The following is a 23511-nucleotide window of genomic DNA, read 5'->3' on the forward strand; positions in this document are numbered from 1 at the left end:
TTAAAATAGTTATTATTTTTACAAGGTCACATATGTAGTAGAATCTCGTTTTTAAAAAACGTAGTCACCGGTTCAAAACCTTTGTTAATTTGACATTAGCTAAATTAACATTCGGTCTGATGAGTAATTAAAGTATATCATAGGCGGATAGTGAAAAGATCCTTTGAGAGGATATTTGTTAATGAAATAACTTACAAAGTGTTTTCAAGAATCAAGCAAATTGATGTTGTACAAAGGCTTATTGCTATTTAAAAACACTTGAAGAATATAGCCGTGTTACTATGTAAAAATAGTGTTCAGTGAATTATTCACCCATTATGCCAACTACTGTACTAAGTGTGAGGAGGATGAAGAAGCGGTCGATAATCCTTGGCTATATGAAATCAGAACCTAAAGTGGGAAATGTAATTGTAAATAAGGATGATAGTAGTTCATTATTGAGCACTTATTATGTATAAAGTACTAGACTAAGCGCAGTACATGTTAGACATTATTTAATTCCCAGAATAACTCAACCTTTGAGCTCAGTCTTGTAGGTGGAGATATAAGAAGATTCCAGCTAAAGGGAATTATACAAAAGGCATAGAACGTTCATGGAAAACCATGCAGTTCCCTAGGTTAGGAGTAAAGTAGCTGGTTGTAAGGGTGGAAAGATAATTTCACCGAAAATAATAAAATGAATTATTTTATTGTTATTAGCGATAATAGTAACATTTGAAAGCCATGCATCAAATACTTGTGAATAACAAGGTTTTGTTTCAGGTATCCAATAAGGGTGATGAATTCTTCTAACTGAACAGTTTCCATACCTAAATAATTCTTGCTCCATGGTGCATCTTATTGAAGTATACATCCACAGGCTTGCTAATATATTTGCAAAGGGTGGACAGAAAGTTATTTAGTGAAAGTCAAACGAATGGGCAAAATCTTAGGAAGGCGCTAAGTGCTCGAGTCAGGAACCGTGATCACAAATGAACGAGTTCAGTTCAGTGGCATGTAATGGAGATCTCTCAGTGGTGTCAGATCCTTTTGAACCATCACTCACCCCTGGAGGAGAACTTTTTGGATGGATTCCAGCACATGAAAAGGAAAATAGTTTGCTTTTAGAGCAGATCGTTTTTGCTTCAGACCTGACTAGAAGCAGAAATTGAAAACTGGTCATTAAAATAAATACTTTTCTGTTCACAGAGTGAAAATGAGTCAACAGAGGAAAAACATTAATTCGCAATCCAAACCACTTGTTTAAAATAGTCTTCCAAAATACACTATAATTTATATAGCTAAGTCTTTTACTTCCCCTGGCTCTTGTATGTTGTCTCTTTCCGGTGTTCTCTTTAAAAGTTTCTAAGTGGCAAGATAGAGAAGAGAAATAGGCAACTTTGGGAATAAAGGGCAACTTTGATTAACCTTTCTCAAGCTCTTGAACATTTACAGTCTTTTTTAAATGCTGAGATAAAAGACAGTTATATGAAGATAGTATAAAATGAATTGAACCCTTGTTGGGGGTTGAATGCTTGCTTTCATGACTTTTGGCATACTCTTTGCGTACTATTGACATTGCAAAATTTTGTATTATTCTTCACATTGCATACCTGAATTATCTCATTGCACCTCCCTTTGTTCTCACTCCACATGTGTAATAAACCTGATACAGCATTTCTGCAGAGTAGAAACGATTTCCCATTTCCTTGATTTACCCCTGCTCCCTTACTCACTACTGCTCAGCAGACTTTGGATTCCCAATACCAATGCAATACTGAATGAAGTAAGGAATCTGTGGAACCAGTTTACTTCTCATCCAGAACTGTTACCGGTTATCTATACCTGTGCACATGCTAGTATAAAATAATAACAAAAGCATAAAACTTTTTGTTTTTGCTCCTTTTTTGTCAATTTCTTTTTTCAGTTTTACCCAGTGGGATGATTCATACAGCAGTTTTAATCTGAAGTTTATTAAATCCCAGGTTTCTAGACAATGTCTTCTAATCTACAATCTCTGTATTTTGAAAAAGCCAGCTTTGCACACAGGTCATAATCCTAAAAATTGCCTGTAAATAGGCATCTGCTCTAGCTTTCATTACAAGGAAATACTTAAACCATTGCTTCTCAAGTATTGGTCTCTTAACTAAGATCTGAACTGACATGTGAGAAATCACTTCATCTCTTGAAATGATGTTCCTTTATCATTATTGGGAGGCAAGAGGTAAGCCTAGAATGAAAAAAAAATTTGATATTGGAATAATTTTTAGATGTCAGATCAACTTCATTTTACAAAGGAGGACAGGAAGAATCAAGCAAGAGAGAAGATACGTACGAGATCAGATGGCACGTGAGTGATGGCATTGGGATTTGAATCTGGTTCCTTTTTCCAGATTTTATCATTGCATATGGTTAGAGCATTTCATTGTCACTTCAGAAGCCTAGCCATCTCCCTCTGGGGTGAAAATTCTGCTCTGCCTTCTGTTTTTTCCTTAGTCTTGAAGAAATGCCATGATTTAGAGAAGCAAGTGGTATTTTCTGCACTTATGTAATACTTCTATTTTTATCTTTCATCTGAATTAATATGCTGAAGATTTTGATCTTAGAATTTCAGTGCTAATAATGACAATTTCCATTGTCCAATCCCTCAGAAAGTTGCTTACTAATTTAAAACAAGATCTATACTATAGAATTTTCCCCCCAAGGGTAAAGAAATTGTTATTTTTTAATCATATATCTAAATAATCTATAAAATATTAAAAAACCACTAGAAGTTATTCTAAATCTAATAGGCAGTCTTGCCATACAGCCAGTTAAGTATGTATAACACACAATCACGTTGCATAGAGGCATATAATATCTATATATACTATCTGAGTAAAAGAGTAAATTGACTACATTATTGGTTTCTGTCTTTATTGCCAATTGTATTTGTGCTATATGACTAAGATGGCCGTAGAAGAAAATATTTGGATTCTAATACTGTTACCCTTTTTAAATGCCCCTTATTATATGTAGGAGTTTTGTGATTTTTGTTCAAATAATCTGCCTCAATTCCCACTATCTTTCCTGCATACCTACCTCCCTTACTACCCCAAACCCCCCATTTGAAACAGAAGAATTCTTATTGCACTGGATTTTTAAAAAAAATATAAAAAGGGATTTCTCAAGTTATGTCAGGATCCAGAATTCAAACTTATGTGAACACTTAAGTAAGAGTTTTATATAGATCTTACCATTGAATAACACTCAGTGGAAATATAGGGAACTATGAAACTTGAATTTTATCCTTGTTTTGTATGACAGATCAATTTTTTTCAGTAGCTGAATACTACTTGAATCCTTAATGCAGTTGGTCGCATTTTAAAGTCTGGAAAATTGAAATCTGACCATCTCCTACATGCATCTACTTTCTTTCAGGCGGTTCCGCAGACAAGATGTTCGGCACGGAAACGCCGCTCAGCAATGCTTTGGACAGCAATTCGTCGGTAATCCAGAGAAAATCAATTGCTATGGGTTACTGGGGTTAGGATAAACTGCAGACCTCTTAAAATGGTCCTTGTTTTCTTTGTGATTGATATATAGTAGAACAGTGTTACTGAAAGTATTCTTTTTTCTTCCACATAGCTAAAATTTTGTGCATTTTAACACCAAAATTTTAATTCTGGATGGACCTAAAATTTTTAATTAATTAGGAAAATAAATTCTGTATACCACCATGAAAACCTTACTGTTAGACCTCAGAACAGGGGGATGTTAGAACAAGATGCCACAGTGACTTGTAGGACCTCTCTCTGCATCTCAGCCCCAGGAATATCTTCACCATGTCACACAACCTATGGTAATCCTCTTAAGGGTGATCAAACTTGTATCAAGTCACCTACTAAGCCTTAGGGTCAAATAAAGTGAAAAACTTGAAGTCTTCTACAAGAGTGGGATAGATGAGAGTTTCTGCAGAAAGTTAGTACACGGTCTGATGGGTAAAGGATGAGAGGAAATTTGCTTCATCAAATGTAAGGAAGTCATACAAGATGGAAGACCATGGTCCTGACTCTCCACACCATGTCGGTTGTGGAACTGGCTGTGTAATTGGTGGCCTCAGTTGCACAGGAGGGACCAGGGAAATGAAGCTTTGTGACTGGGAGACCAGGAGCGCTTGCATACAATCCAGAGTTGCATAGCATCGTGATGTTTAATAGACCCAAGGTTGACTGAGCATTTAGTGTAGGACATAAGCCTCGGGCAACATTCGCTGGAGGAAGGCAGGATCTTAATCTATGAAAATGTAGGCATCAGTTTTGAAAGTGAGGAGAACTCAGACACAAGGAAAAAAATCCCAGGTTCTAGTTGCTGAATTTGATGTTGGTTAAAACACAATACATCCACTTGCTGTTTTTATTTTTTTTTTAAGACTTTAATTATTTATTTGAAAAACAGTGAGTGAGTGAGCCGGGAAAGCACAAGCTGTTCTAGGGGCAGAGGAAGAGGGAGAAGCAGACTCCCTGCTGAGCAGAGAGCCGGATGGAGGGCTTGATACTAGGACCCTAAGATCATGACCTGAGCCGAAGGTGGCAGCTTAACCGTGACCCACCCAGAAGCCCTATTCACTTGCTTTTATTCCCCACTGCAGTTAAGTAGATTAGTCTGTGTGCAGATTTGAGTTCAAGTCCAGTGAGAGCCTCTGTGGGCCAAGATGGATATAATAATCAGGAAGCTCCGGATCTGAAGTCCCTAGTCCAGTTTTGTACCCTTTTCTTACTGAAGGAGCCCAACATTTGGATCAGTGCAGTCTCTTGATAAGATCTCACTCACCCTTGTGTTTAATGTAGCATCATATCACGTTGATTTCTGCTTTCTGCTTTTCTTGGTAACTATGAATTTTGTCTTATGTTTTACTTGAATGTTTAGTGCTCACCTTCTCTTGCCTGCTCTGTTGGTTCATGTTGTCACTGATTTTCCATGCATTTAACACTGATGCACCTTCTTAGTATCCTGACTGCCCCGTACTTGTTCCCACACTCCCATTTACTTCTTTCTGGTCCTTTCCATAGTCTGCAGTACTCTCTAAAGCCTAGATTTTTGGTGTGCCACTGCCTCATCTCCTTTAAATGGCCTTGCATAGAAATTAGTAGTAAATCATGAAAGATACTCGCTTTACTCCAGGAATCTAAGTGAAGAAGCTTTTAAAATTATTATTTGCTGGGACACCTGAGTGGCTCAGTTGGTTAGGCATCTGTCTTTGGCTCAGGTCATGATTCCAGGACCCTGGGATCAAGTCTCTCATCGGGTTCCTTGCTCATGAGGAAGCCTGCTTCTTCCTCTGCTTCCCGCTCCCCATGCTTGTGTTCTGTCTTACTCTGAAAATAAATAGATAAATAAAATCATTTTAAAAAATAGTATTTACTGTTAAAGTCAAAGTCTTAACATTAATTTTAATATTTATTTTGTAGGGGATGCTTTGGATAAGACTGAAGAGCGACTGGCCTATGGCATAGAGAACAACAGCACGTTGCTGGAATGTACCCCACGATCTTTGCAAGCAAAAGTTATCTGGTTTGTACAGAAAGGACGTGATGGAAGGAAAGAGGAGGTAATTCATAGCTGCACATTCACGCCATGCTGTCTTACTAGTGGTGTGTGATTAGTAGATAGATGATGACTTATTTGATATTTAAAAATGAATCTTCCATTGTGCTATATGTGTGTTATTTAAAAAGTGGATTTATTTACAATGTGTGATTTATATACATATAAAAAATTTAAATACACACATATATTTCCATGTGTATATAATTTATATATGCTGTAAAAACCTAGATGTATATATAAAATTTTATGTGTATAATATATATATAAAAATACATATATACATATATACATATATTAAATACAAAATAAATATATACACATATAAATAAATTCTATACATATGTATATGTGTATGTATAAATTTGGATTCTGAAAATTGGATTTTTATTCAGTAGGTACTCAGAGTTTCATGATTTTAGTATCATGTCAAAATGATTGTTGTAAATTTCTAGAAAATTATCTTAAATGTTCTAGAAAAATAACAAATTTAAACACCATTAACATACATATCTCAGACACATGGATAATAGAATTAAAACAACAGCAGCAACATTAAACCAATTGTTTGATAAAGCAATTGAGTCATACATGAAACATTGCCACAGGGGTTCCATTGGTGCCCACTGGGAACAAAAGAAAGGCATCAGTTTGTTTGTCCTTTTAAGTAGGTTTAGTGTGGAGATTATATTTCTATTATCTAAATAATGAGTGAGGACTCATTGTGCTCCTTTTATAGATGAGGAATAGGAAGCAGTTAAAGCACACATAAGGGATAGCCTGGAGGCAGTTACTGGATAATCTTTTTATGAAACTCAAGGGATCTGGTTGTATATTGGCCAAGGTCAAAGGCATGACCCAGTTAGTAAAGGCAGGTAAAACATTATGGATGCTTATGTGGGCTTTGAACTCAATTTTCACAAAAGTGGAATTATAAAAGCAGTAAGAGTGAATTTTGGTTAATTAAAGGGAAATAGGTCTTGGTGACTGCTAGCAAAATGTTTCTTGGTAAAAAGAAGGTTGCAAATTGAATAAGGGGAAAAAATTGTTTGACACCTGCCTTAGAACCTAGAGAAGAAGTAATAGGTTCACAGTGGGTAGAGAAGGAATCAGTGAAGCCATCAACTGTAGGTTCCAAATGTAGAGCACACTGACTTTTTATGCCTTTTTTTTCCTTTCTAGCCTATTGCGAAACTAAAAATGCAACATGTTTTTGGTCTAAAATCATGCAGTATATTCTGGGAGAGGATTAAATTTATAAATCCCAGTTTCCTGGAATGGTTATTAGAGAGGAAGACACTCAACAAAGGCTGTTAAAGTTAATCTAGAAAGGCAATCAAGGACGGGAAGATTCTCCTAAATTTTCATGACCTCATAAGAATAAACATGTGTCCAAAAATGTTACAGCATATTGCACTAAAGTACATCGTTGATTTAGTACTGAAGAATTTGCCATTCCACAAAGTTGATGTGAAATTGATTTTTAAATTCTGTCGTAACTCACTTGGCAGGAGAGGACCCGGGAATATTCTATAGCTCCTCTCATTGAATGGCTTCAGAGGACAGAGAAGTCATTCTTTCATCGGTGGTTTTCTTCCCTCAGTATGTTCTGGTTCTAATTTGAAAGTCACTGTAATCTGCCTCATTGGAAATCTTTACCAAATCATTTTGACATGCAGCATCCATCAATGTTCAATTATAAGCTTCTTTCTCCTATTGTTGATAAAATGTGCTGCTCCTTTCCCCAAATTTTAGTTTCTGTTTTCAAATTTCCATGGCTGATCTATTTACTGATCCTTGAAATTTTGAATTTGTGCCATACATTATTTGTTGCCATCATATAATCCTTGGTTTCTGTAGACACCGTAATATATATTGATTGATTCAGAATCTAGAACAAAACACAAAATTGCTGACTTCATAAAAAGGGAGATGTATTTGCTGAATACACAGAGAAGAATGACTCTGATTGTGGGTCCTTTTAGAGTTTGTTTTAAAGTTCTTTGAGAGTCTAATTTTGGAGCTTTTAGAGGTTTTTAAGATCGTTTTTTTGAAAACCATTTTATTATAGTTACTATGGACAGAGGATTATTCTGTTATCAAATCTTGACCACTGTATAAGATACTGAAATTCCTCCACCGTGTTTCTTACCTCATCTGTTAATGCTTTTCACACACTCCTAGACAGTAGCCAGCCAGGTTCATCATAGACACTTTTAGCTGTAAGTAATTAATTTATAGTCAGCCCATAACCTTTGTAAAAAATTTTGGTTGTCACACACACACACACACACACATACACACACACACACACACACACCCTTTTATGGAATTGGAACTTTTGACTCTGGAACTTTTGCCTGCAAATCTAAACTCAGCCCCGTGGAATTCTCTGGAAAGCATATATTCAGGTGAATAAAATGTAGTTCACATAAAGCTTTTGAAATGCTACATAGCTAAATTGCTAGAATGCATCTCGAAATTCATTTATCTAGTTTCTAAACTGGATTACTTCTCTTCTCTCAAATAGGCACTTTATGGTGTGCTGCTTTCTTAACACCTATGAAACACAATCTCTGTGCATTTTATTAATTCCACAAATGTTTGTTGAAAGCCTGTTTTTGTAGGTTTTCCCTTGGCTCAATGACCTTAGTTAGGATGTGCCTCAGTTCTTGTGATACCTTTAGGGAAAGGATTTTAATAGAAGTCTTTATGGGTGAGGCTGTTCCATTTACCACGCACAGAATCTGCAGTGGTAGGTAGGTACTTTACCTCACTGTTCTTACATCTTACAAATGCACATTCAATGTCATGAACCTCTTCTTAAAAACGTAGAAATGAAGACTGAGGGAGATATAGGTCCTAAACACAGTCCATGACAGACCAAAGGTATGAACTCAGATATTCCTTACTCCAAAGCTCTGCTACTTCACATGTAGTCATTGTCTAAGTACCAAGGAATTTGCTGTGTGCATTTTATAGAATGTACCGTTTTATTCTAAAACCTGATTTACCGGGGACAGAGACACAGAATGTTTAATCACTTCCCAGGTTACTGACAGGTAGTAAAGTCAACTCAAATCCATGTGTCTGTGTCCTCTCTACTAAACCACACAGCCTTCTGAAATCGGAACCCCAAATACAGTTGCAGATGCTTTGGGACATGTAGCAAATGGAAAACTATTTCCAGCCGAAGTTCTGGAATTTGACTTTTGAAAAATGGTCCTGATATCTTCTTGATTTTTACGTATATTTTTTTTCCATCAAACTTCGGTGAAACATGCTGCTGCAGCCTTGGGAGCAAGAACAGTAGTTCTCATGTTTATTTATTTACTTTTTTTTTTGGTATTGTGTCCTTTATTTATTTATTTATGTATTTTTGCACAACAACGGGAATGTGCTTTTTTTTTTTAATTGTCTTAGTCACCATACAGTACATCATTAGTTTTTTGATGTAGTGTTCCATGATCCATTGTTTGTGTATAACACCCAGTGCTCTATGCAATCAGTGCCATCACCAGGCTCACCCAGCCCCCCACCCCTCTCTGTTCTAAAGCTCTCCATTTGTTTACCTGAGTCCATAGTCTCCCATGGTTCATCTCCTACTCTGATTCCCCTCCTTCATTTGTCCCTTCCTTCTTCTAATGTCCTCCTTGCTATTCCTTATGGTCTTCAAATAAGTGAAACTATATGAGAATTGACTTTCTCTGCTTGGCTTATTTCACTCAGCATAATCTCCTCCAGTCCCGTCAATGTTGATGGAAAAGTTGGATATTCATCCTTTCTGATGGCTGAGTAATAGTCCATTGTATATATGGACCACATCTTCTTTATTCATTCGTCTGTTAAAGGGCATCTCAGCTCTTTCCACAGTTTGGCTATTGTGGACATTGCTGTTATGAATATTGGGGTGCATATGGCCCTTCTTTTCACTACCTCTATATCTTTGGGGTAAATACCCAATAGTGCAACTGCTGGGTCATAGGATAGCTCTATTTTTAATTTTCTGAGGAACCTCCACACTGTTTTGCAAAGTGGCTATACCAACTTGCATTCCCACCAACAGTGGAAGAGGGTTCCCCTTTCTCCACAGCTTCTCCAACACTTGTTGTTTCTTGCCTTGTCCATTTTTGCCATTCTAACTGGTGTAAGGTGATATCTCAATGTGGTTTTGATTTGAATTTCCCTGATGGCTAATGATGATGAACATTTTTTCATGTGTCTATTAGCCATTTGTATGTCTTCTTTGGAGAAGTGTCTCTTCATGCCTTCTGTCCATTTTTTGATGTTTAGATATTAAGAATCACCTGTAATTTGAACAGTTCCCACTCTAAGCACTGATACCATGAATCCTTATTATATAAGGTATACATCAGTGTGTTCCCATTCTCAGTTTCCTTTTCAGGCTTCTACTTTGAGAGTAGAAAAAAGATTGGTAGAAATAGGATTCTGTAGCAAATTAAATGTTCTCTCTCATTTGAGCCTATATAGATAGAAAACCAAGAGCACTCTACCTCATTTTCTTGTTTTTTTTTTTAACCAAAATAATGCTTCATTAATTCTTTGGCAACTTATCTATTGAGTACCCAATATGCCCCATTTGCATAGAACCTGTATTCGGGAGAACAGAGGAAGATGATGGTGTTGACGAAAATAATAGTACAACTAAATAAGAACCATATTTCATGTATCTGATGATCTGAGAAGAAAAGTACAAGAGAGGTTACTTATAGGAGAGATTGCATTTTAAAGGGATGTTCATGGAGGGTCACCAACTCAGTGACATTTGAAAAAGACTTGAAAGAACTGAGGTAGTAGGCCGTATGCTAGTATTGGAGAACTTTCTGGATAGTGGGAACAGTTGATGTAAATGCCCTTGTGATGGGAGTGCCTCTGATCTGTTCAAGGAGCCCTAGAATGAAGGGCAATGTGGCCAAAAGGGAATGTGCAATAGAAACTCTAATAAACTATGAGTCAAAGAGTGAGGGAAAGGGCCAGCTCATGCAGGGCTTTGTAGGCCCTTACAAAGCACTTTGGTGTTTGCTGTGAATTAAATGTATAACCATTGGATAGTTTGCAGCAGAGCCATGACATGATCAAAATTTGGTTTATAAAGGGTCTATTAAGAATATAGTATGTGGAGGTGGAGAGAGAGGCAGAAGCAGGTGATCATTGAGGTGATAGGGACATAAATTCTTATGTTCGCTGATACAACATGAACTCTGTATGTGCCCTTTACCTTCAAGGTCAAATGATGTGCTCATGACTGCCTGATACACATGAAAGCAATGTGATTTGCATATGCTCTCTGTTCTTATTGAGAATCGTGAAGGCTGTTTAACTTCTCAGGTAGAATACTTTTTCAACCTTCTGGTCTCATCTCTCTTTAAGTTTCTGCAATTAGTGTTTTAAACACAGTAAGTACTCAGGGTACATTAATAGGTGATGAATAATTCATAGCCTTCGCCCTTTAGAAACCTATAGTCTTACAGTGAATACAAGAATGTCAACAGATTAATTATAGTATAATTTTTTATAAAATTATAAAACTTATTAATCTTATATTGAAACTTCAAGAAAAGTGTCCACCAACAATTTGAGTATGGAGGTTGCATGATGGACAATCAGGAAAAGATTCAAGGCACAGGTGACATGTGAGCCAAGTCTTAATGGATAAGTAGAAGTTAACTGTCAGAGAGAATGGGATAAACACATCTGTGGGGACAAGAAACAACATAGTATGTGTAGATCTGTGGCTGGAAATGAGGATGCAAAAGTGAGTGGATAGATCAAGGGACCACTTCACTTTATTTATAAGCCATGAAAACCCCTTAGACAACTGTTTAGACACATTACTCTAGAAACTTGCATATAGGCTTTGAGGAGAAGTAGATGTCAAGAAGACTATTTAAGAAGGTATTTCAATAGTTGGGTAGAAGATTTTTGACCGGAACAAAACAATGGTAGTAGGAGGGGAGAAGATAGTTTTCATTTTTATGAGATGACATGGAATGCATTTGATTTTTGAGAAAAAAGAGAAGCAATCAAAAATGATTCACATGTTCTTGGTTTGGGTATTTGTGAAGTTCATGGTGCAGTAACAGGGTCTACAGGGAGGAATAGGAGGTTTAGGAGAAGAATGTTGGGTCATTTTAGCCATGTTGAATTGGGGTCTCCTGTAAAGCATTTAGGTGGAAACTTTGGTAAATATATGTTCAGGAATCTAAAATACAAAAGACAGATCTGGAATGGCAAGAGATATGTGAGAGACGTTGGCATAGAGGTAGTAATTAAATTGATGGAGGTAATAAAAGTAAGTAGTAGAGCAGCAATCAATACTTAAATATCATTTCCTGTGTGCCAGGCAGTTCCTAACAATTTTAAGTATATTAATACTTTTAATCCTCACAACAGCCTTATGAAGTAGATACTGTTATTGCCCCCTCTTAATAAAGAAACCAAAGCACAAAGTGATTGAATTACTTGCACACTATCACATAGCCTATGAAATCAGTCTGAATCTGAGACCAGATACTCTGGTTTCAATTCTGGGTCCTTAGTCACAGTGTCACAGGTGCTTCCAACTGCCTGGGCTTCCCCTGGAGAATGAGTAAATAAAAGGCAGTATGAACCAAGCCTTGAAGCAAAGGGGAAAGAAACCCCATCTAAGGAAAATTCAGAGGATAAATTCTAAAAGATAAGGTGAAAACAGAAAAACAGTCCTAATTATAGTTCACTTTCATTTAGGGCTGACTCAGTGCCCTGTGCTAGTCTAAGTGCCTGATGTGTAGTGACTTACTTAAAACCTACAACAGTTCTCTGAAGTAGTTAGCAGTACTGTGAGCATCATGGAGAAGAGGGTAAGTAACTGATGCCAAGTATGACACTGGCAAGTACCTCCAGAGTAGTGTTGCTTAAGTAAGTAGACACCATGGAGTCAGGGGAGTGTGAAATAATTGATCTCAGGGAAGAAGAACTGTATAAGGAAAAAGTCATAAACCCCGTGAAATTTTCAGAAATGAAGTATCTAGTGTCCCCTGAGAATGTGCTCAGGGGGGTGGTTATGCCGGGAGCCCTCTAGAAATAGGCTAAGGGATGAACGAGGCTGTGGAGAATTAGAAACAGCTAGTGCAGCGTGTTTTACCTAAAGGTTTGAAGAAGAAAGAGAGAGGTCAACAGAGGGAGACAAGAGGAGAGAGAATTTGTGGGTTTTTTTTTTTTTTTTTTTTACTTCAGAAAGAAGGTGACTTGGTCATTTATGGGTTGAAGGGAAAAAGCCATGGAGAGGAGAATTGATAAAACAAGATAAAGAGCTTATGAGAGAGAACCTAACTATAGACAAAGTTGAAGGGGTGGGTTTCAAGAAGGGAGAGAAAAACCCCTCATTGTCTGAATTGGGAAAAAAGAAATTAAAGATTTTTATGAATGTGGATAAGGAAGATAATTTCACAAAATCCAAGTTGAGCTCTAATTTCCAAATTCCTTGTCTATGATTATTTACATTTGGCATACTAGTTTGAATCTTCCTTACCTATATAAGGATGTATAAATGATATTTTTGTGATTGCAGAGGACAAAACTATTGTAAACATAACTAAATCACCTAAAGTGATACACCCTAGTTTATGAATTCTCAGTTCATGTACTTGAATTTATAAGCTTCCAAAATAATTGCAAAAGTTTCATCTTGAGTAACATTCCAAAGGAAAGGAGTTCATACTTGTTAGGTCACTTGGTTGGACAATTGAAGTATTTCTTTGTGCATTTCTCTTTCTCCAAAATGCATAAAAGGACTACATTTTAAAACTTAAGGAAATGAAGGAAAATTTAAATATGTATTTGTTGCTTAGATTTCAATGTTTATTAGTTCACTGCATGTGCTTTCCAGGTTATCATGGTAAAGAAAACCGTAGTTTCGTCAAGCTCTTCACAAGATTAGTAAACAATTTTTTCCTTAATTATAATACTCATCTGGAATGTTGTAAATTTGGAATAGATGATTTTAACCTGAAAATAGAGTATTTCTTTGAACCTGACAATGATTTAAGGCAGAAGTTGCAAACTTCTGGCCCTCCACCTCCTTTGTAAATAAAATTTTATTTGAAAACTGTCTCACCCATTTGTTTACCTAGTGTCTATGGACATTTCCATCCTATAACCACAAAGTTGAGTAGTTATGAGAGAGACCATATGAACTGCCAAGCCCAAAAAACTTTATTGTATCACTCTTTACAGGAAAGTTGTTGGCCTTTGATTTAAGGTAGAGTGAAGCTTTATTAAATGAGCATTATTGTGAAAAATATCTCTGTATTTTGGAGAAAAAAAAATTTCACTAATAACCAAGCCCTCACTTTGCACTAAGCACTATAAATTCATTAGAATGAGTTTTCGATAAAACTAAGCAATATGAATATTTTTTTTGGAGTGTGATCTTTTGACTTATTCTTTAGTCTTTTACTGACAAAAGCAATGTATATCCTAAAGATACTGTAAATAAGGTTGAGTTCCAGGAAGGAGTTGAATTACTATACACAAATCCCCAGTGCAGAAACTGGGGGGCAATCCCAAAACACATAAAATATTCTCCAAAGTGATATAAGACAGGCAAGTAAGTTGCTGTCCATAAGACCAGCGCCACACTTTTCCCAAGCACGGAAGTTTCATTTTCCCCTTGATCCTCATTGATCTTCCATTGTGGATCCTTTCTTTAAGGGAAGATACTTCTGTGTGTGCTTGTGTGTCTTAAAATATCTCATTTTAAAATAGCAGATGGTCTGCATTGTATAGACTGCTTAAATAATGCACAAGTGTGCATGTTTATTATAGAAAAATCCAAGAAACAATATAAGTTGACATCAAAACTCCAAGACTTCAGTTTCCCCCCACTCTCTGAATTTCTTTTTTTTTTTAAACTGGATGCCAAAAGTTGTTACTTTCAACTCTGTTCTCAGACCACCTACTAAGTAGGATGAATTCATCAAAGTTATTTGAATACTGTTGAGAAATCTAAGAAGCATGGTTAACTTATCAATCAGTGGTTCCTTCCAGATAACTTGGAGCTCATTGCATCCCTGCAGAATTTGCACAGCTTTAAATAAAACTAATTTTATTGGTGATTCAGTGCATTGTGGAGACACCTTCTCTTGTGAAACCAAAAGAAAAATGGAGTAAATAAGTTACATCTTTTAATGTTACAGATTTATTACATCATCAACACTAGAAGAATTACGAAGTAAAATCTCATCCTTATTCTACCATGTTGTTTGCTAAGTGACCTGTATTTTCTTGACCTTCCCAATGCTAACCCACGACAGAAAGCCCAAGGGATCAATGACAGCCATAAGTTTATGATACTGTCTTTTTACACATGTACTGAAAGCATGAGGTTTGTTCCACATGAATATTATTTGTTTTTCTTGTTGTCATAACAGAAAGTGCATGAACTCTGCCTCATTTGAAACATCTGCTTAATAGTTTTGATGTTTCTATTTCAGTCTTTAAAAAAATCTCCACTCATCTTTTCTAAGCCTTGACAAGCATATGTTTATAATGTCATTTGCCCCATATTTTATTTCTGGAGTAATTAGCAGTGTAGCCCATTAATTTCTTTCTCCCCCCCCCCTTTTTTTTTTTTTATTACTTCACAGTTCCTGTAAGTGGAAAATAGAGAGCATTATTTTGGTCATAAGGATAGAACTGAATCTAGAGGTTTAGATAGAACTCTCTTTGGTTAGTTTTCCAAGAGAATACTGAATATCTTTGAAAATTAAATATGCATTCCAGAATCTATGGAATCAGACACAGACCTGTGTTTTATCCCTCACTCTGACATTGGGCATCTGATTAAACAAACTAACATGGTAACTCTGCAAGCCCAGTGTCAGACACATGGTGGATGTTCAACAACATCAAAATATGAATTCTCTTCACTCTAATTCCCCTGATTCCAGGATAAATTACAGTTCCTGTGGTCTTCTAGATAATAGAAGATGCATCAGCATAGAAATTTATATCCATTCCACATTGTGTGAGTCCTGTAGAATAGCTTATATTGAATTGTACTTGGGCATCTTGTCTTGACCTTGAGATGTGACCTTAAGAGAATGTGTTTAGTATAGTGCTATTTATTGTTTGGATGCCTGTATCTCATTTTATGAAAACACAGAAGAGATTATTTTTTTCCTCAGTCCTCAGTGCTGGAAAAAGATGTTCTTGTCATGAAGAGTAACTTTATTTTTGTTCTAATATTTTTTTTTTTTTAGTATAGTCAACACACCATGTTACATTATTTTCAGGCATATGACACAGTGATTGAACTTCTGTAGCCACTATGCTGTGCTCCCCACAAGTGTAGCTGCCATCTGTCACCAAACAAGGCTATTACAGTATCATTGACTATATTCCCTGTGATAATGAATAATTTTAAAAATATAATTTAGGGTCATTTGGGCCTTAGAATTCAGCATACTTTCCTCTTTCCTTCAATCACGAGGTAACTTAGTGTTGACTTTGTAGTCTAAATAGACCAGTTGTTTAGTTCCTTATGGTATGCATTTTTGTGTTCAAACATCATCTTTCTTTCATCCCTTCCTCTTATTTTCCCTTCATCCTGATTATCCCAATATTCTTCCATATGGAAATTTTTAATAAAACATTACCCTTACACTGCTGTTTGTGTATTTTGCAGCATTATTTCTAAAATCGTATGATTATGGTATACTAGAGCTTGAACAGATCTTACAGACTTAGTTTATTGGTTGCCAAACCAAGGTAATCATTATAAGCATATCATTTGGTTCACAGCACATTGTCATAATGGGTTCACACAAATCTTTCTTGTTTGACTTCATTTTTCCTGGACCACCTTTTTCCACTTTTATGTTTGCTTCCCCATATGCATGCACTGTAATGATTGGAGTAAGTCCAATACTACATCATTTGCACTATATTGAACAAGGATATAACATTTTGAGTACCCATGAGCTGTAAAAATAAATCTATTGAGTTCTAGGTCTTATTCTCCTTCTCTTTATAACTCAACACTGTGTTTCACGGCTTATCACTGTGGCTCTTCGTGTCTCTGTTTCATTGTTCCTGATTGCAACGTAGCATCCCATAGCATGGCTCCATTGATCTTGATTGATCCGTCCTCCTCAGAGTGGACCAAGAGTGTCATTAATTCCCACTACCACATCTTTAAGGATCATCTCTTCAAGTACCTCTTACAGACCTGGGTGCAAATCTCTGCATTCTTGTCTTGTGACAACCTTCATTTCTGCGATTCTGTCAGCTTGCTTTCCAAATTTTGGCATCATCTCCACTCTCAAAGTGGTTTATGTGGATTCCCATTTTCCCATACTCTCTCCAGTTTTTGGTATTTTCTATTTATTGACTGTCTTGCTGGTAGAAGGTCGTGTTTTATTTACATTTGTATTTCTAAAATTGCTAGTAAGATTTAACATTAACTTGTGTACTTATTAGACATTTGGGTTTCTTCTTCTTTGATTTGCTTTTTGATAGGTTTTTTCCCTATTTTTCTCTTTTATTTTTCAATTTTCTTGACTTTCGAGAGTTCTTTGCATTTCTATATATTCATTTGTTCTTGGATATAAATGTTCCAAGTTTCCTCTTTAATATAGTTGATGTTTCTCAAGATAACATTCTTTCACAGTATGGTTTTGAGTTCTTATTTATGCTAACTTTCTTCTCAGCATCTTCTTGTGTTAGACAAAGGTTTTCCAGTTTGGATCTTTAGTTAATCTGAAGTATATATACAACTTTATTTCTTCACTACATAGTGTGATAGGTTTCCCTAAATGAGCTATCAAGTAATTCACCCTGTTCCTACTGGGCAGTCATCTTGATCATAAAGCAGGTTCACATTGAAAAGTGTTTTTTAAAAGAAGAATTTTATTTTTATGCTGTTATGTATGATATATTTTCTGTAAGTCAACTGATTTTTTTTTTTTTATTGAAGGTAGGCTAGATAAACAAACAAATATATGTTATTGGTCTTTATTTCTTGACTAAAACTCTATTTCAGTGTTAAATATATTCTGAAAGAAATGAGTTCAAGGCCTATGTCTTTCCTTTTCCTATGAAAAGCTTGGACCCATATGGTTGATACACATGGAAATCACTGCTTCTTCCTGACCAGCTTCCAGATGTGCTGGGTTCTTTGTTCAATTACTTTTTTTTTTTTATTTGACATTACAAAACATACTGAATCAATCTCTATAACTCAGAATATTAAAACCATTTTCAGTAAGAAATGCTATATTTTTGTAGATTGCCTATAAGAATATTTGATAAAGTGATGTATTATGTATCATCTTCTTGACCATGGAAATCGGGTGTACAGACATAGAGAAAAGTACAGCGGATGAAAACAACTGTGTGATCAAGATTTACTGCTGAAGGTGCCCATGTGGACTAAAGTGGAAAGATTAAATCATGGAAGGACTTCAAATACAAATTTCTAAGTCACTTTTATTTTTAGGTATTCACAGGCTACGGAAGATACATTTAACTTTCACAATGATTTAACATTCATAGTGTACAGCCATCCAGATTTTGAAGTTAAAACATCTTTTATTACTGAAATTTCTAACTCATTGTAACTGTGAAGGGAAACGTACATTCTGAGACAGGCACTATCTCTAACTTGCAAATAATTGTTGGAGGACAGTTCCCATTATAATTTTCACGCTTCCATGTCTTTGAACTTGGCTGGACTTTATATGTACACAATAGTGTTTCTCATATTGGGCTTCTGATTTTAAAAGAATTACCTACTTGAGGAAAAAAAAAAAAAGATGCACTCCTAACCCAGTGGCCAAGAATTTGTATTTATTTTCATTTTTGCTTTTTGTTTTACTTTGTTTTACTTTACTTTGTTTTACTTTAAACCTTGTTGTTATATGCCAGAAATTACACTGGATGTCTTTTGTATGTTCATATTTGCCCTCTCACGGGAAAAAGAGTAGGGAGAAAACAAAGGACCATGTTCAATGCAGGTGTTTGTAAGCAAATGCCTTCCAGGTGAAGACAGTGTCCTAGGAGTGCTTTTCCTATGTATCTGTGAAGCATGGCCCTTCCAGTAGTTACTGACTGCTCCTGAAATCATGCTGGCTTCCTCCCTGTCCAAATCACTACTGGATCTACATAGAAGAAGTGAATCACTTCTGTGCATACCTTTATGGGGATACCTATGGCCTTGCATTCTTGTACGCTTTGAACTAACTAGTATGTTCTCATTTTCACTATGTTCTGAGCACTCTACTCATATGGAATACTCAGTATAGTTAAAGGATAGGCCTTTGCTCTTATGAAACTTACAGTTAAGATGAAACTTGCATGGCAAAATTATTTGATGAGGAATATAAATGTCAGCTTGTGTGCTACAAATGCAAATGCTATTGAATTATAAAAAGAAAGATGAGATCTTTAGGGCTGAAAAGAAAGTATTCATTAAGAAGTGAAAGTGTAAGCTTGGAAAGAAATTTTACAAAATGGATTGGTGGATGGTAGAAAGGAATTTACTAATGGAAAGGAAGACTAAGACCAGAATAAGCCATGCAACAGAGAAAGAAAGTGGCAATACAAGGAACCAGGAACAGAAGGAGTTCTGAAAGGAAGACATGACTCTGGTGTTTGTATAGGTTGTCCCCACCATCTGCCCTTGCAATTAAAACATGGTCTTGGGCTTCTAGCACCACTTGTATTAAAATGTTTATGAAATACTCATAAGAATGAAAGAGAGAATGCATTCTTTATGCATGTAACTTTTATTCAAGTATAGAAACAAAATAAATTTACAAATAAGATACAGACAAATATATGTATCATTTAAATCTTTATTTAATGTGATCATTTTTTATCACCAAAATAAGGCATCTCCATGAACGTAACATGGGACACAGACTCCCACATACATGTGTGCACACATGTGCTTAAAACAGCTGTCTGTAGCACTTTGTGCCATGTGCTGACTCAATCCCCCTAACTCTCTATACCATTGACTTCAAAACTTTTTATGTACTTTACTGCATAGGGATGTTGTTTGGTTTTTATTTGGCTGGAACGTATCATTAACATACTACATTCATCTTTGTTCTCAGCAGCTGGAAACCATTAAAGCTCTGAAAATGGTTCAGAGTCTATGATAAACACCAATACTAATGATGAAGTTGATCTTCCCCATGATCCCAGATATAGTTTATTAATTTACATGATTATCATGAAGGTTAAACACAATCATCCAAGAAGTCTTTACAGAACACTCATCGATGTCCATCCAGAAATGTACCTATTCCACCAACCCTTGAGAAGTACTAGAGTACGCTGTTCGGGGGTATGGATTTAGAAAGGCAGGATCTTGTTAACTGAACAATTCTTACCTGCTTGGGCAAGCAATAGAATCTGGATAAGGAACGTGACAAAAGGAAGTGAAATTTGAAGCAGAGTAAAATACTACTCTTTTGTTGAAAGAAACGGGAAAGGTTTCAGTCAAGAGAAAATCGTTTGAAGGACTTGTTATTTTTTGCAGGTAATATTGCGTGCTCGGTTGACAAAAGTTAACAGGTGACATGATGGTAGTAAGGGAAGGAGGACAGTCTTACAGGGGTGTGAGGGAGGCCCATTTGAAGAGATGATGTTTTAATTCAGCCTTTTCCAATATGGAACCAGCAGTAGGGAAGTCCCTCTGACAGGTACAACAGCGTGGGTCATGACACAGAATCAAGCTGAGCCTAATAGACAGAGAAAGCAGGAAGATTTGGGAGGAATCTACTATGAGGTAAGATTGAAGTATCCGTCACAAAGTATGACACTGTGGGAAATTAGTGAAATGGAGTGACGGTTCCCACCATCACCACAGAAGAAACGTTGATGGGAATTTATAATGTAGTGGGTATGAGGGCATAATAATGAGAAAGAAGTAGAGCAACACATGAGGATAGATGGACTAGAAGAGTAATAATTGTCAGGAATAAGAAAGTTAGTAAAGGGGGGGTGTGGTTTGCATGGAAAGACAGTGGATTGTAAATAATGAAGGCTCAGGTAAGTTTCAGTCAGTGTTCTGTAATTAACAGGAAACACAAAACAGTAGACCAGACACCGTCTTAGGGAAGCTCATTGAAATGAGGAAATAGATGAGTTACCAAATGAATGCAAATAAAACACGGGATCAGGGAAGGATGGAGGATTGTGCCTTAGAGGGAAGGAGACATCTACAGAAGAGACCAAGAAGGAACCAAGAAGAGAACCGGGACAGTAAAATGGCATGTACCAGACTGTTTTGAAAAAGAAACAAACAAAAATAAGGTTTAAGAAGGCAGATCCCTCTGTCACATACAACCACGAGTTTAAAAACATTGGAGGCTGAGCTTCACAGTCTGAATCATCCATGACATGTGATAAATTTATGGAGAAAGTAGTGGTGAACATGAGCAGGGACGCCAAGTCATTTGAGTTCCTGCCTGCGGCAGGAGTCTTGGATCCCTCCTCAGCAAACCTGTCGACAGATGAACAGTTGTTTGATGTAGTGATGGTGGTTTTGGTTCAACAGCGCTTCCTGCTTGCTCACAAGAGAATTTCTTGAGTTAACGGCTGTAGCATTCTGCCTACTTGGACACGGTCCTGCCAAGTCAAGGGAAGCCCCTGTCTGGGATTTATGGAGCTCCTTCATCCAGTGATGTCATTCTGGAGCTGCTGAGTAATTAATTTACCTTACATGGCTTGTGGTGGGGGGACAAAACCCTCTGAGAGCTTCATAATTTGTCTTACAGCGCGGCCAATGCCATTTCGCCATGATTCACAGATTATGTAGTTACATAATGATATACAATCATGTGTTGTCCACACTGCAACTTTAGCCATGCAGGATCTGATTAGGGCTCTGGAGAGCTGAACCCAGCAGGCCTGGCCAGGACCTGCCCCTGGAACCAAAACATGCTTGTCTTAATGGCCTTTACTGCCAGAGTGGTTGTGGCTGCTTAGTCTGCACCTTTTGTCTTGGCAAAGATGAATATTGTTTTTGTTTTGTATTCTCAAGGGCCAAGTTAGCCAGTGTAATGGGAATCACCTTTATAGCACCCATGGTATGATCCTAGGGCATCTGAAAACATCTCCCGGGTTGTTTTTAGCTGGAGGATACTACACAGGAAAGGGAGAGGTAGGTGCCTGTAGCACCGTACGAAGTGTTCTCACTTACATTATTTTATTTAAATTTCACAATAATCATTAGGGTGACAATAGGCTTATCTCCATTTTTAGGAAGAAAACTAAGGCAGAGAATATACATAAATGCCCTAGATCACACAATTAATAGATAGTGGTGGAAATATTTGAGTGTAGCTTTGATGTCAAACCATAGATCTGCCATTTATCATATGAGCTGTATTTTTCAAAAGCGTTTTTGTGCTCTTCTTACCTTGATTTGTATTTATTTATAGAAGTCATGTACGTAATTTATTATGTCATAGACATAAAAAGGTATTTGAGCCCTGAGGTTATGTGCAATACTAATATTTACTGGAGAGTGAGATTCTTCAGAGCAGATTATGGATTTTTCTGGCTTATTTTTAAGTCTCTGTGAAATAGAAAGCCTTGTAGAAATATAAGGAGTGCTCACTTCGTTAATGAATGGGTGATTTTTTTTTTCTTTCTTCATAAGGAAAGAGAGTGAAGGTATCTCAGATCTCTTAACAGAGTTCCTTATAGAGACACTAGTCTTTACTTTCTGGAAGGATAAGAACCCGCGAACAAACAATGTGAGAAATGGCTTTTGTGCTGTCTGCTAAGAAAAAGTTAAATTAACTGGACAGATTTGCACTCTAACGTTGAGTGCTCTACTGAACTCGATGGCTTTTTCTAATGATTAATTGAAATCATTAGGGAGAAACCTCTCTCACTCTGCTCTTAACAATATTGATGTGAAATAACCTTAAAATCATCAGTATGCAGTGATTTCAAATGTAAGTAAGTTCAACATACACACGTCGTCCTTCTCACTCACTCGGTCACTCAGATGCATCTATGACTCTCAGGATTTCATCACGGGATCACAAACATTTCGAAAGAGTCAAGACGGACAGTGAAAGGGTTTATAGGTTGGCGTTCTATCCTGGAAAATATTCTAGTGGCATTAATTTTCTTGTTGTTGCAGGTGAAGACAGACGACAGAGTGGTTAAGATGGACCTCGGTTTACTCTTCCTTAGGGTTCGCAAAATGGATACTGGGACCTATTTTTGCCAGACAGTAGAGCACGGTTTTGTCCATACCGTCCGTAAAATTACCCTGGAGGTAGTGGACGAGGAGAAAGTAGAGGAAATGTTCCACAAAGACTATGAAGAGGACGGGCCCCACAAGATGCCTTGTCCAGTCCAGACCAGCATCCCACACGGGGCAAAACCCTGGTATAAGGAATTCTTGCAGCTGATTGGTTACAGCAACTTCCAGAGAGTGGAAGAATACTGTGAAAAGGTCTGGTGCACAGAGAAGAAGAGGAAAAAGCTCAAAATGTCGCCTTCCAAGTGGAAATATGCCAACCCACAGGAAAAGAAGCTGCGTCCCAAAGCCGAGCACTATCGCCTGCCCAGGCACACCCTGGACTCCTGAGGGGGCGAAACCATCTACTGGCTTCTGGAGAATTTCTGTTTGGAACCGAAAATCAACAGGACGACCATGGCCACAAGGAAGAGAAACCATTCAGCTTCTTTGTATTGCTTAAAAGAGTTCTGTAACACAGAAATGACTGTGCAGGTATTATGATAAATTATTCTATGTACTCATTTGACTGGTTAAAAATCTCATAGAATTAACTAATTTTTCGGAACAAATGTATTCCTCAGTGGCTTCCCACTATATTTACCAAAAAGTGACCCTAGCTGTAGTTTTGAGTACTTGGCTGCTTTTCCTTGACAATTATTATTTTACCCTTGGAA

General features: G+C 36.8%; 1 protein-coding gene across 1 annotated transcript in view; it reads left to right on the forward strand.

Moving 5' to 3' along the window:
• SEMA3E (semaphorin 3E) overlaps positions 1–23232 on the forward strand; it is a 243294-nt gene extending 220062 nt beyond the window's left edge. The window contains exons 15-17 of the mRNA XM_032873241.1: positions 3400–3467; positions 5430–5569; positions 22733–23232. Of these exons, the coding sequence (XP_032729132.1) occupies positions 3400–3467; positions 5430–5569; positions 22733–23185 (661 nt within the window). The 3' untranslated portion in view covers positions 23186–23232. The remainder of the gene's footprint in view (positions 1–3399; positions 3468–5429; positions 5570–22732) is intronic.
• Positions 23233–23511: the final 279 nt, after the last annotated feature.

The sequence above is a fragment of the Lontra canadensis genome, unplaced genomic scaffold (assembly GCF_010015895.1).
Source record: "Lontra canadensis isolate GAN:19392208 unplaced genomic scaffold, GSC_riverotter_1.0 scaffold48, whole genome shotgun sequence".
Taxonomy (NCBI): Eukaryota; Metazoa; Chordata; class Mammalia; order Carnivora; family Mustelidae; genus Lontra; species Lontra canadensis.